This window comes from Callithrix jacchus, chromosome 5 (genome assembly GCF_049354715.1).
Source record: "Callithrix jacchus isolate 240 chromosome 5, calJac240_pri, whole genome shotgun sequence".
In the NCBI taxonomy this organism is placed as follows: Eukaryota; Metazoa; Chordata; class Mammalia; order Primates; family Cebidae; genus Callithrix; species Callithrix jacchus.
In genome coordinates, this window is record NC_133506.1 from 85,593,002 (window position 1) to 85,607,465 (window position 14,464).

At 47.1% G+C, this 14,464-nt stretch overlaps 1 protein-coding gene across 2 annotated transcripts in view; it reads left to right on the forward strand.

Annotated features, from left to right (window-relative positions):
• The first annotated feature begins 3,732 nt into the window (after window positions 1–3,732).
• FMNL1 (formin like 1) overlaps window positions 3,733–14,464 on the forward strand; it is a 40,154-nt gene continuing 29,422 nt past the window's right edge. For both annotated transcript variants that reach the window (XM_078373329.1, XM_078373330.1), the window contains exon 1: window positions 3,733–3,904. In XM_078373329.1, the coding sequence (XP_078229455.1) occupies window positions 3,800–3,904 (105 nt within the window). In that variant the 5' untranslated portion in view covers window positions 3,733–3,799. The remainder of the gene's footprint in view (window positions 3,905–14,464) is intronic.

Consider the following 14,464-nt stretch of genomic DNA (forward strand, 5'->3'; position numbering starts at 1 on the left):
TCCACCTGCCTCCACCTCCCAAAGTGCTGGGATTACTGGCTTGAGCCACCGCGCCCGACCTCTCTCCCTCTTTCTTTTACTGAGAGTTCTTTTAACTGTATTAATCAGAAAAATATAAAGTATTTAGAATAATAAAATGAACACCCGTGATAAGAACCATCCAGCTTAAAAAATAAAGCTAGGAAGACTTAAAAATTTTTTAGAGACAGAGTCTCACTCTGTTGCCCAGGCTGGAGTGAAGTGGCTTGATCACAGCTCAGTGCAACCTCCAACTCCTGGGCTTAAGCAGTCCTCCAGCATCAGCCTGCAGAGTAGCTAGCCCTACAGGTACACACTACCAAGCCTGGTTAATTTTTAAATTTTTTGTAGAGATGGGGTGTCACTATGTTGTCCAGGCTGGAGTCAAACTCCTGACCTCAAGTAATCCTCCTACTTCAGCCTCCCAAAATGGCTAGGATTAGACAAGAATCACCACTCCCAGCCTAGAAAAACTTCTGAGACTTTTCCCTTGGTGCATATCTCAGTTCCTTCTCTCCCACTGAAAGAAAACCTGTGTTGTGCCTTCAGTGTTTATCACCCGTCTGCATTTTTTTTTTTTTTTTTTTGAGACACAGTCTCACTCTGTCGTCCAGGCTGGAGTGCAATGGTGTGACCACTGCACTCACCGCAACCTCTGCCTCCCGGGTTCCAGTGATTCTCCTGCCTCAGCCTCCTGAGTAGCTGGGATTACAGACACCTGGCCACCACACCCAGCTAATTTTTGTATTTTTAGTAGAAATGAGATTTCACCATGTTGGTCAGGCTGGTCTCTAACTCCTGGCCTCAGCTGATCCACTCACCTCAGCCTCCCGAAGTGCTGTGATGACAGGCGTGAACCACGGTGCCCGGCCCTCTGCATGTCTTTTATTTGTACTACCTAGGTATGAATGCTTAAATAATATGTAGTGTTACACACTTTAAAAATTTCTATGAATTATACTACCAAAATCTTTTTTTTTTTTTTTTTTTGAGATGGAGTCTCACTCTGTCACCCAGGCTGGAGTGCAGTGGCGCGATCTCAGCTCACTGCAACCTCCACCTCCTGGGTTCAAGCGATTCTCCCTCCTCAGCCTCCCGAGTAGCTGGGATCACAGGTGTCTGCCACCATGCCCGGCTAATTTTTGTATTTTTAGTAGAGACCAGTTTCACCATGTTGGCCAGGCTGGTGTCAAACTCCTGACCTCAGGTGATCCGCCCGCCTCAGCCTCCCAAAGTGCTGGGATTACAGTCGTGAGCCACTGTGCCCGGCCATCAAAATCTTATAACTTGCTGCTTACTTAAAACATTTTAAGATTTATTTATGTAATACATGTAACTCAATTCATTTATCTTTGTCTTTTTTTATATTAAGGGTAATTTTTTATAGAAATGTATAAACCTTATGCAAAAAAGTAGATAAATAGTTAAGTGTACAGCTTAATCAATTTTCATAGTCAACACACCTGTGTAACCACACCCAATGAAGAAACAACTGGCCAGGCATGGTGGCTCATGCCTGTAGCCCCATCACTTTTCAGGGGCCAAGGCTGGTAGATCACTTGAGCCCAGGAGTTCAAGACCAACCTGGGCAACATGGTGAAACACTGTCTCTACTGAAAATACAAAAATTTAGCTGGGCACAGTGGCATGTGCCTGTGGTTCCAGCTGCTGGGGATGCTGAGGTGGGAGGATTGCTTGAGCCTGGGAGGCAGAAACTGCAGTGAGCTGAGGCCTCACCATAGCACTCTACCCTGGACAAGAGTGAGACCCCATCTCACGAAAGAAGCAAATTAAAAAAAAAAAAAAAAAAAGAGAAACAACTCTATCTGTACCCAGAACCATCTGAGCCCAGCTTTTTTTTGTTGTTGTTGTTGAGACAGAGTCAAGTTCTGTCACCCAGGCTGGAGTGCAATCACACAATCTCAGCTCTCGGCTCACAGCAATCTCTGCCTCCTGGGTTCAAGTGATTCTCTTGCCTCAGCCTCCCAAGAGCTGGGATTACAGGCACATGCCACCATGCCTGGCTAATTTTTGTATTTTTAGTAGATGGGGTTTCACCATGTTGGCCAGGCTGGTCTCAAACTACTGATCTCAAGTGATCTGCCAGCCTTGGCCTCCCAAAGGGCTGAGATTATAGTAATGAGCCAGTGCGCCCAGCCTTTATATCATCTTTTTATTTTACCTGCACATCAACTCCATGAGGAAGGAATTTCTATTAACCCTGTTTACAGATAAGAAATTGAACTCAAAGAAGGGAACTTCCTTTTCTTTTTTTGGGGATGGAGTCTTGCTCTGTCACCCAGGTTGGAGTGCAGTAGCATGATCTTGGCTCACTGCAACCTCTGCCTCCTGAGGTTCAAGCGATTCTCTGGCTTCAACCTTCCGAGTAGCTGGGATTACAGGTGCCTGCCACCATGCCTAGGTAATTTTTGTATTTTTAGTAGAGATGGGGTTTCCCCATACTGGCCAGACTGGTCTTGAACTCCCGACCTTGTGATCTGCCTGCCTTGGCCTCCCAAAGTGCTGGGATTACAGGTGTGAGCCACTGAGCCTGGCCAAAGTTAGGGAACTGTAAGGCCACATAGTGAGGGCTAGTGCAGAACCTCCAGGCTTCACTCTCCCTAGTTGCTGTGGTCTGGCACCGTCTTGTAATGGAGGTGTGTGTGAGGGTCCTATGAAGCCAAATCATTAGAAGCCAATGAGATAAGTAACTGGGATATTATTTGAGGTGCACTGGCAGCCCCAAAGCTGAATGAGATGAATTCCACTACATGGGTTGGAAGGAGTCACAGAGAAGCCCTGGATTGAACTGGATCTTCAGAGAAGTCCATTTAGAGTGATAGTACCCATCTCTGATGGTCCTAGTGAGAATTTAAGGTGCTTTAAGCATTAGGTAAAGCTCCTGGTACTCGTACATATCAGGTGCTCAGTGAAGGGCTGTTGAAGGAATTGGTGAACGTATGTAGGACTGGAAGAACTTCGCATGGAGCCAGGGGATGGACAAAATGACCTCTCTAGGCCCTATTAATCCTGAGTTTGAGTAGATCAGAGGAGAGCCTAGAGTAAAGGGCCAGCTCCCCAGCCCCCAGGACTGCAGAGGGGCTGCGAGAGCAATTCCTTCCTAGACAGGGAAGAAACAATGTCACAGCACCCTGTCACCCTTTGTCCAGCTCTACCCTGATCTCCAGATCCAGCAGAAGGAAATGGGGTCTGGGACCCACAACTCCCACAAAAACACCTAGGCTGGGGGATGGGCTGGGGAGGTGTGTGTTTGTTTTGAAAGCCTAGATGAGGAGGAGGAGGAGGAAGAGAAGGAGGAGGGGAAGGGGGGAGGGAGAGAGGGAGATGGGGTGGAATAAAGGGGGAGGATTAATTTGCAGCTTAGATTTTAGGGCCAAGGATTGAAGCCTCTTCCTGCCCTCCTCCGCTCCTCCACTTGGTTTATCCCAAGGAGTTGCCTTGGGGCTTCCGTGATGGCGGCGGGAATGCGGGGAAGCTGTGGGACTGGGAGCCGGAGGCTAGATGGGGGCAAAGGAGAGTGAGGCTGCTCACAGATCCTGGTGGGCTGGGTTCTGGCAGAAAACCGTGGGCTGACCAGCTCCAGGGCCCGGCTGAGCCTCAGCAGGTTCTACCAGAGCTGGCTCAACAGCGGCACCTGCCGGCTGGGGCCCTCTCTGCGGGGCAGGGCTCCACCGCCCTGGTAGCTCCGAGGGTGAGTCACTCCTGGCCTGGTTCTGCGGCCTCCCCAGCTGTCGGATCAGAAAATGTTGCGAGCTGAGGAATGTCCCTAAGCGGAGGGCCTCTGCCCTTCCGGCTGCCACCTGTGCCCCTAACACTACCCTGTTCAACAAGGACACTGACCGAGGGCCAGCGCTGGGGAAAAAGAGTAAGGATGAAGCCACTCACTTTAGGGAGCTCCTGGTTTGGGTAGTTCTTTCTCTTTTTCTCTCTTTCTCTTTCTTTCTCTCTTCTCTTTCCCTCCCTCCCTCCCTTCCTTCGTTTCTTGAGACAGAATCTCACTCTGTCGCCCAGGCTGGACTACAGTAGGGCGATATCGGCTCACTGCAACCTCCGCCTCCCAGATTCAAGCGATTCTTCTGCCTCAGCCTCCCAAGTAGCTGAGATTACAGGCGTCTGCCACCACGCCCAGCTAATTTTTGTATTTTCACTAGAGACGGGGTTTCAGCTTGTTGGCCAGGATGATCTCGATATCTTGACCTTGCAATCCGCCCTCCTCGGCCTCCCAAAGTGCTGGGATTACAGGCGTGAGCCACTGCACCCGGCCTTGTTTGTTTGTTTGTTTGTTTGTTTGAGACAATGTCTAAGTGTGTCACCCAGGCTGGAGTGCAGTGGCATGATCACGGCTCAATGCAACCTCTACTTCCTGGGCTCAAGAGAGCCTCTCACCTCAGCCTCTTGACTAGCTGGAAATGCAGCCACATGCCACCACACCTGGGTAATTTTTATTTTCTTCTTTTAGAAATGAAATCTCACTATGTTGCCCAGGCTGATCTGCCCACCTCAACCTCCCAAAGTGGTGAGATTACAGGGATGAGCCACTGTGTCCAGTTGTTTTGCTATTTTTTGTAGAGACGGAGGTCTCCCTACATTGCCCAGGCTGGTCTTGAACTCCTGGGCTCAAGCAGTCCTCCTGCCTCAACTTCCCAAAGTGCTGGGATTTCAGGCATGAGCCATCACATTCGGATCTTTACGCTTTATTTTTATTTTTTTTTTGAGACCCAGGGTAGTGTGCAGTGGCGTGATCTCAGCTCACTGCAACCTCCACCTCCCGGGTTCAAGCGATTCTCCTACCTCAGCCTCCCAAGTTGCTGGGATTACAGGTATGTGCCACCACGCCCAGCTAATTTTTGTATTTTCAATAGAGATGGGGTTTCGCCACGTTGGCCAGGCTGGTCTCAAACTTCTGGCATTAGGCGATCTGCCCGACTCAGCCTCCCAAAGTGCTGGGATTACAGGCATGAGCCACTATGCCTGGCCTGGTCTTTAATCTAGAGCAATTCCTCATCTTTTTTACCTTTCATGACATTTTTTCAGAGTAGGACTCCCCCACACCTTTTTCCTTTTAATCGAATGAACCTATTTGAGGTTTGTCTGGTATTTCCTTATGCATAGATTCAGGCTTAGGTATTTCCTTATGCGTAGATTGCACCTCCCTGGTGCAAATATAAGCAGTATTATATTCTTTGGGTGGAGCTCTCCACTTTAAGGGATTCATAGAACTTCTGAAACTCTGAGGATTAACCCGAGTTGTCTGTAAAAAAATTAGATTTTCTTTTTTTTTCTTTTTTTGAGACGGAGTTTCACTCTTGTTACCCAGGATGGAGTGCAATGGCGCGATCTCGGCTCACTGCAACCTCCGCCTCCTGGGTTCAGGCAATTCTCCTGCCTCAGCCTCCTGAGTAGCTGGGACTACAGGCATGAGCCACCATGCTCAGCTAATTTTCTGTATTTTTAGTAGAGATGGGGTTTTACCATGTTGGCCAAGATGGTCTCGATCTCTTGACCTCGTGATCCACCTGCCTCAGCCTCCCAAAGTGCTGGGATTACAGGCTTGAGCCACTGCGCCTGGCCAAAAAATTAGATTTTCAAAACAGGTTAAGAATGACATCATTAGGTTGGGTGCGGTGGCTCACACCTGTAATCCCAACACTTTGGGAGGCTGAGGCAGGTGGATCACGAGGTCAAGAGATCGAGACCATCTTGGCCAACGTGGTGAAACCCCATCTCTAGTAAAAACACAAAAATTACCCGGGTGTGGTGGCACGTGCCTGTAGTCCCAGCTACTGGGGAGGCTGAGGCAGGAGAATCACTTGAACCCAGGAGGTGGAGGTTGGTGAGCAGAGATTGCACCACTACACTCCATCCTGGTGAAAGAGCGAGACTCTGTCTCAAAATAAAAATAAAGCCTAATGCTTGGCTTAGGCTCTGCCCTCTCTCTCACCTTCTTCCCCTCCCGCTTCCAAACTTGCCTTTGAAATTTCAGCAGCTGCTATTGAAAGTATTCTTTTTTGAAGGCCACTGGAGACATCCGAATTGCCCAACTTAGTCGCTTTCGTAGTCTTCATCCTCTTGACCTCCTCTCAGAGCAGTGGACTGGCTCACCCACCTTTCTCTCTGAAAACACAGAAGGCCATGCTTGGCTGCCCCAGTATCCACCCATTTCCTTCATCAGAAATGACAGAATGCCAGCTGCTCTGGGAGGTACAGAGGTGGACCCACTGTGGAGCCAGCTTTGCAGGTGGTGGCTTGTCAGGAAAATTCTGCTGGTCCTGGTCTTTCGTTTTTCTTTCTTTTTTTTTGAGACGGAGTCTCACTGTATCGCCCAGGCTGGAGTGCAGTGGCACAATCTCAGCTCACTGCAGTCTCTGCCTTTTGGGTTCAAGTGATTCTCCTGCCTTAGTCTCCCAGGTAGCTGGGATTACAGGCACCTACCACCACGCCTGGCTTATTTTTGTATTTTTAGTAGAGGCAGGGTTTCATCATGTTGGTCAGGCTGGTCTCAAAAACTCCTGACCTCAGGTGATCTGCCCACCTCAGCCTCCCAAAGTGCTGGGATTACAGGCCCGAGCCACCGAGCCCGGCCTGGTCCTGGTCTTTCTTGTATACTTCCTGCACCTCAGCGAAGACGTTCTCCCAGCTCCTGCCATCAGATGGGATGCCTGAAATTGTTCTTTTCCCTGGAAAGCCCCACCTTCTAGTGGCTGCAACTTTGCCTCCTTCAGCAACCCAGGAGGGCAGCCCTGAGTCTCTGACCCTGACCAGTGGCTGTCCAGGTAGAATTATGTCAGGAGTAGGTCTGGACTCAGTGTTTCTTCCTCAGTGGCCCTAGGGCAAACAGAGACCCCTCATACTCCTTTCCTAGGCTGTGAGCTATTTTTGGGCAGTCTGGGGTCTAATTCTTCTCTGTCCCTTGGCACTGGGCATGCAGATGGCCCTCCATCAACAGTGATGGAATAATGGCCAGGCTCAGCGGCTCATGCCTGTAATCCCGGCGCTTTGGGAGGCTGAAGGGGGAGGAATACTTGAGGTCGGGAGTTCAAGACCAGCCTGGTCAACATGGCAAAACCCAGTCTGTACTAAAAATACAAAAATTAGCTGGGTGTGGTGGCATGTGTCTGTAATTCCAGCTACTCGGGAGGCTAAGGCAGGAGAATTGCTTTAATCCGGGAGGCTGAGGTTACAGTGAGCCGAGATTGGGCCACTGCATTCCAGCCTGGGTGACAGAGTGAGATTCTGTTTCAAAAAAAAAAAAAAAGTTATGGAATAATGAGCAAAGAGGTTCAGCTGCTTGCGCAAGGCCTGGCCTTGCTTGGCTTTCGTCACAGGGACCTCTGCGTTGCCTGGCTGTTGGGAGGGAGATATCTGGAAACTGGTTGTCCCTGGTACAGGGGAAACGGTGGGGAGAGCTAGGTCCCAATTTCTGGGTTATTTTCTTGGCTCTGCCATTTTCTTTTTCTTTCCCCCGCCCCCCGAGTTATTGTTTCCTGTTCTTTAAAAAAATTATTTCAATAGGCTTTTGGGGAGCAGGTGGTATTTGGTTACATGGATACATTCTTTTATTTGTTGTTTTTTTTTTTTTTTTGAGATAGAGTCTTGCTCTTTCACCCAGGCTGTAGTGCAGTGGTGCAATCTTGGCTGACTGCGACCTCCACCTCCCTGGTTCAAGCAGTTCCCTTGCCTCAGCCTCCTGAGTAGCTGGGATTACAGGTGCCTGCCACCATGCCTGGCTAATTGTTTTTGTATTTTTAGTAGAGACAGGGTTTCACCATGTTGGCCAGGCTGGTCTTGAATTCCTGACCTCAGGCAATCCACCTGCCTCAGCCTCCCAAAGTGCTGGGATTACAGGCGTGAGCCACCACACCCGCCACGGATACATTCTTTAGCGGTGATTTCTGAGATTTTGGTGCACCCCTCACCCAAGCTTGTACACTGTACCCATTGTGTAGTTTTTTTTTTAATACGGAGTTTCACTTCTTTTGTCCAGACTGGAGTGCAGTGGCGTGATCTCAGTTCACTGCAACCTCTGCCTCCTGGATTCAAGTGATTCTCCTACCTCAGCCTCCCGAGTAGCTGGGACTACAGGCGCACGTCACCACACCCAGCTAATTTTGTTATATTTTTAGTAGATATGGGGTTTCACCATGTTGGCCGGGATGGTCTCAATCTCTTGACCTTGTGATCTGCCTGCCTTAGGCTTCCAAAGTACTAGGATTACAGGCATGAGCCACCGTGCCTGGCCTCCATTGAGTATGTAGTCTTCTATCCCTCATCCCCCTCCCAGCCTTGCCCTAGAGTCTCCAAAGTCCATTGTTCATTCTTATCCCTTTGTGTTCTCTTATAAGTGAGAAGACATGTTTGGTTTTCCATTTCTGAGTTACTTTGCTTAGAATAATGGTCTCCAACTCCATCCAGGTTGCTGCAAAGGCTATGATTTTGTTTCTTTTTATGGCTGAGTAATATTCCAGGGTGTGTGTGTGTGTGTACATATATACATATATATGCAGATATACCTCTTATGTCTGTGTATATAATACATATATACATATATGTATGTATATATATGTACACACACACACACATATATATATAACATTTTCTTTAGCCACTCATTGATTGATGGGCATTTGGGTTAGTTCCATATATTTGCAGTTGTGAATTGTGCTGCTATAAACATGTGTGTACAAGTGTCCTTTGTCAGATGCATAGTTTGTGAAGATTTTCTCCCACTCTATGGGTTGTCTATTTACTCTGCTGATTATTTCTTTTGCTGTCTCATCTATTTATCTTTTCTTTTGTTGTGTTTGCTTTCGGGTTCTTGGTCATTAAGTCTTGGCTGAAGCCAATGTTTAGAAGAGTTTTTCAAATGTTATCTTCTAGCATTTTTATGGTTTCACATCTTAGATTTAAGTGTTTGATTCGTCTTGAGCTGATTTTTGTATAAGGTGAGAGATGAGAATCCAATTTCATTCTTCTACATGTGGCTTGCCAATTATCCCAGCCGTTTGTTGAATAGGATGTCTTTTCCCCATTTTATGTTTTTGTTTGCATTGTTAAAAATCAGTTGGCTGTAAGTGTTTGGCTCTATTTCTGGGTTCTCTATTCTGTTCCATTGGGATATGTGCCATGCTGTTTTGGTGACTATGGCCTTATAGTATAGTTTGAAGTTAGGTAATGTGATGCCACCAGATTGGTTCTTTTTGCTTAGCATTTGCTTTGGCTCTGAAGGCTCTTTTTTGTTTCCATATGAATTTTAGCATTATTTTTTCTAGTTCTGTGAAGAATGACAATGGTATTTTGATGGGAATTGCATTCAATTTTTGGATTCCTTTAGGCAGTGTAGTCATTTTCACAATATTGATTCTAACCATTCATGAGCATGAAATGTGTTTCCAATTGTTTGTGTCATCTGTGATTTATTTCAGCAGTGTTTTGTAGCTTTCCTTATGAAGATCTTTCGCCTCCTTGGTTAGGTATATTCCTAAGTATTTTGTTATTATTTTTTGCAGCAATTGTAAAAAAGGTTGGGTTCTTGATTTGATTCTCAGCTTGGTCATTGTTGGTATACAGCAGTGCTACTGATTGGTGCACACTGAGCTTGTATCCTGAAACTTTACTGAATTTGTTTATTAAATCTAGAAGCTTTTTGGATGAATCTTTAGGGTTTCTAGGTATATAATAATATGATTGATGAACAGCGACAGTTTGACTTCCTGTTTACCAATTTGGATGCCCTTTATTTCGTTCTCTTGTCTGATTGCTCTGGCTAGGACTCTGCCATTTTCTTGACCTTGGATATGTCACTCAGCTGCTCAGTGCCCCAGTCTCCACATCTTAATGAAGTAATGGGACTAGTAACCCCAACCTGGATGTATTGCCACAAGGATGAAACTCACGAGACCCTTTCACAGGCCCAGCGCGTAGTGTTCAGCGGGTCTTCCATCATTGTTCCTTCTGTTAGCATTCATCAAACACCTGTCAGATGCCACGCTCTGCTCCCCTAGCCCTGATAATGGACCTGGGTTTTCTAGGAGGGGGTCCCTTAGTCCACTCTCTCCTCTCAGCTCAGCAGCTCTGGGCATCTGTAAGTCGCAGTCTATTTGGCTGCAGATTGGATGGGCCTCATCTGCCCTAGTTTGTTTGTTTGTTTTTTGAGACGGAGTCTCACTTTGTCACCCAGGTTGGAGTGCAGTGGCACAGTCTCAGCTCACTACAACCTCTGCCTCCCAGTTTCCAGTGATTCTCCTGCCTCAGCCTCCTGAGTAGCTGGGATTACAGGTGCCTGTCACCACACCCAGCCAATTTTGGTAGTTTTGGTAGAGATGGAGTTTCGCTATGTTGGCCAGGCTGGTCTCGAACTCCTGACCACAAGCTATCTGCCCACCTCAGTCTCCCGAAGTGCTGGGGTTGCAGGTGTGAGACACTGTGCCCAGCCAGGGTTACTTTTAAATATTGTTGATTTCTAATTTAATTATATTGCTGTTAGAGAATGTGGTCTATATGATTTTTTGAGCTGATGGAGACTGCTTTATGACCTGATATGTGGTCATTTTTGTAAATGGTCCATGTGTGTCTGAAAATAAAAGTGTGTTCACAAACTGTTTGAGCTGGAGTATTTAAAATATTCTATTAGATTATGCTTGCTGATTGCATTGCTCAAATCTTTTAAATCTTTACTGAATTTTTTGTCTGCTTGATGTACCAATTCCAGAGGGAACTGATTTAAATCTTCCACTGGTAGATTTGTCTATTTTTCCTACCATTTCTGTTTTATGATTTTTGAAGCTATGTTATTAGGTACATATAACTGTAGAATGGATATATCTTATTGAGAGATTGAGGTAAGCAAGTATCCCTACCATCACTCTCTGAAGGGTGGATGATTTTTCCATTACTACCCAAGAATATCACCTTTTGGGCTTCCTTGACCCTTCCTTCCTTCCTTCCTTCCTTTTTCTTTTGAGAGTGGCCTGATCTCGGCTCACTGCAACCTCCGACTCCTGGGTTCAAGTGATTCCCTGCCTCAGCCTCCCCAGTATCCGAGATTATAGGCATCCGCCACCATGCATGCCTGGCTAATTTTTGTATTTTTAGTAGAGATAGGGTTTCACCATCTTGGCCAGGCTGGTCTTGAACTCCTGACCTCAAGTGATCCACCCACTTCGGCCTCCCAGTGTTGGATTACAGGCGTGAGCCACCACACCCGGCCCCTTCCTCTCTCTCTCTCTTTCTTTCTTTGCTTTTTTTTGCTTTGCTTTCTACAGAGTGTCGCTCTTGTTGCCCAGGCTGGAGTGCAATGGTGCGATCTCGGCTCACCGCAACCTCCGCCTACCGGGTCCAAGCAATTCTCCTGTTTCAGCCACCAGAGTAGCTGGGATTACAAGCATGCACCACCGCACCCGCCTAATTTTGTATTTCTAGTAGAGATGAGGTTTCTCCATGTTGTTCAGGCTGGTCTCCAACTCCAGACCTCGGCCCGCCTTGGCTTCCCAAAGTGCTGGGATTACAGGCATGAGCCACCGCCTCCAGCCTTCTTTCTTTTAAAAAATTTTTTTGAGACAAGGTCTTGCTCTGTCATCCAGGCTGGAGTGTGGCAGCATGATCTTGGCTCCTTGCAGCCTCTGCTCACTGGGCCCAAGTGATCCTCCCACCTCGGCCTCCTGAGTAGCTGGGACTACAGGTGGGTACTACCATATACAGCTAATTTTAAGTATTTTTTTTGTAGAGATGGGTATGTACCTGGGACATGGAGCTTGTCCTCTCTTCACTGGGAAGCATCGACAAGGACAGATCAGTAGCTGCCTGAGCTACCTAGAGGACTTTAAAAGACACAGATCCCTGACTGTGCTTCCTGAAAATTCTGATTGTGATGCATGGCTGGATTTGGGACCCTGTGTCATTGGGGCGTGGTTCTTGCAGTGTTTGCTGGTTTGTTCACTGGGGCTGTCCTCTAGTGAGTTACATAGAAAGAATAGCGTAGTGACTATCACAAGTTGCCAAGAAGAAGGAAAGAGCAGCCCTCCATGGTTAGCTACCAAGCAATTAGCTTTTATTTTAATTTACCTTCTTTTTTTTTTTTGAGAGGAAGTCTCACTCTGTTGCCCAGGCTGGAGTGCAGTGGTGCAATTTTGGCTCACTGCAACCTCTGCCTCCTGGGTTCAAGTGACTCTTCTGCCTCAGCCTCCCTAGTAGCTGGGACTACAGGTGCGTGCCACCACAGCCAGCTAATTTTTGTATTTTTAGTAGAGACAGGGTTTTACCTTGTTGACCAGGCTGGTCTCGAACTCATGGCTTCAAGTGATCTGCCTGCCTTGGTCTCCCAAAGTGCTGGGATTACAGGTGTGAGCCATGTGCCCAGCCACCTTTTTATTTATTTATTTTCAAAACAGAGTCTCTCTGTGACACACAGGCAGGAGTGCAGTGGTGTGATCTTAGCTCTGTGCAGCCTTGACTTCTCCAGCTCAAGCAACCTTCCTACCTCAGTTTATCAAGCAGGACTATAGGAACATGTCACCATATATAGCTAATTTTTTTCTTTTCTTTTCTTTTCTTTTCTTTTTTTTTTTAGATGGAGCCTTACTCTGTCGCCCAGGCTGGAGTGCAATGGCACAATCTCAGCTCACTGCAACCTCTGCCTCTTGGGTTCAAGCAATTCTCTGCCTCGGTCTCCTGAGTAGCTGGGATTACAGGCACCTGCCACCATGCCTGGCTAATTTTTGTATTTTTAGTAGAGATGGGGTTTCACAATCTTGGCCAGGCTGGTCTTGAACTCCTGACCTTGTGATCCACCCACCTCGGCCTCCCAAAGTGCTGGGATTACAGGCATGAGCCACCACACCCAGCCAAATTAAGTAAAATTTATTCATTTCCCTGGTTGAACTAGCTACAGCCTGAGTTCTTAGTAGCTATGAGTGGCCAGTGGCTGCCATACTGGACAGCGCAGAATGAGAACATTTTCATCATTGCAGATAGTGTTTTACTGGACAGTGTTTTAATTGATCCCCTAAAGCTCAACACCTAGTTTTTTTCCAGTTGTCAGGCAGCTTGGGGATGATGGGGTCTGTGCCTGGAATGCAGCAGAGCTGGGTGAAAGCTGGTCAGGGAGTTTTGGACCTTCAATGTCAGACCTTGCAACCTGGGAGGCTCCTGCAAGAGGAGGGCTTTTGGGGGTTTGGGGCACAGGCTTGACCAGGGTCTGGAAAAGACAGTGGCCCTCAAGAGCAGGCCCTAAAGAGGGGGTCAAATCTAACCTTTGACCCCCTCCCTCTGGGCCGGCCAAAATGCAGCTCTGTTTCTTTCACTCGATAGTCAGCAAATAGTTCTTGAGTAATTACCAAGGATAGTGCCACATCCTGCACTGGGGATGTAGGGATGAGAAAGACACAGCCCCTGCCTTGGAGGAACCTGCTGCCCAAACAAAAAGACAGATCATCACCTGCTCTGCACCCAAGACTTTTAAAGAGTCATCACCTAAGATCAAAAGGCCTGATAATAACATGCTTGTGAGGGTTTGGGGAAACAGGTGATCTCATCCGTTGTTGGGGGTTGTAAATTGGTACACAATTTTCGGAGGGCAATTGTGTGAAAAATATCTATAAAAAATTTGTGAGCACATAATCTTTGACCCAGAATTGTCATACTTACAAATTTATTTGGCTGGATGCGGTGGCTCACGCCTATAATCGCTTGAACCCGGGAGGCGGAGGTTGCAGTGAGCAGAGATCGTACCTTTGCACTCCAGCCTGGGCGACAGAGCGAGACTCCATCTAAAAAAAAATTATTTTACACACACACATATGTCTACAAATACATGTACCAAGATATTTCCTGCAATTAGCATTGTTTGTAGTAATAAAAGGCAGACACACCTAAATATCTACTAGGAGGGGAATGGTGAGTTAATTGTGCCACACTGTATGGTGGAAGACTATGTCGACTATCTACCGGCAGATACATTATTACATGAAAATAGCAGGTGCTGAACAGTGTAGAGTGTAGCTATCATTTGTGTCAAACACACACACACACACACACACACGGACACACCCAGCATATGCTCCAAATATCTCTGCAAAGACACGTTAAAATACAGGCATGGTGACTCATGCCTGTAATCCCAGCACTTTGGGAGGCTGAGACGGGTGGATCACTTGAGGTCAGGAGTTCAAGACCAGCCTGGCCAACATGGCAAAACCCTATCTCTACTAAAAATACAAAAATTAGCTGGGCGTGGTGGTGGGTGCCTGTAGTCCCCGCTACTTGGGAGGCTAAGGCAGGAGAATTGGTTGAACCTGGGAGGTGGAGGTCGCAGTGAGTCAAGATTGCACCACTGCACTCCAGCCTGGGCAACAGAGTGAGACTCTGTCTCAAAAAAAAAAAAAAAAAATAGCTGGGCATGGTGGCAGGTACCTATAATCCCAGCTACTTG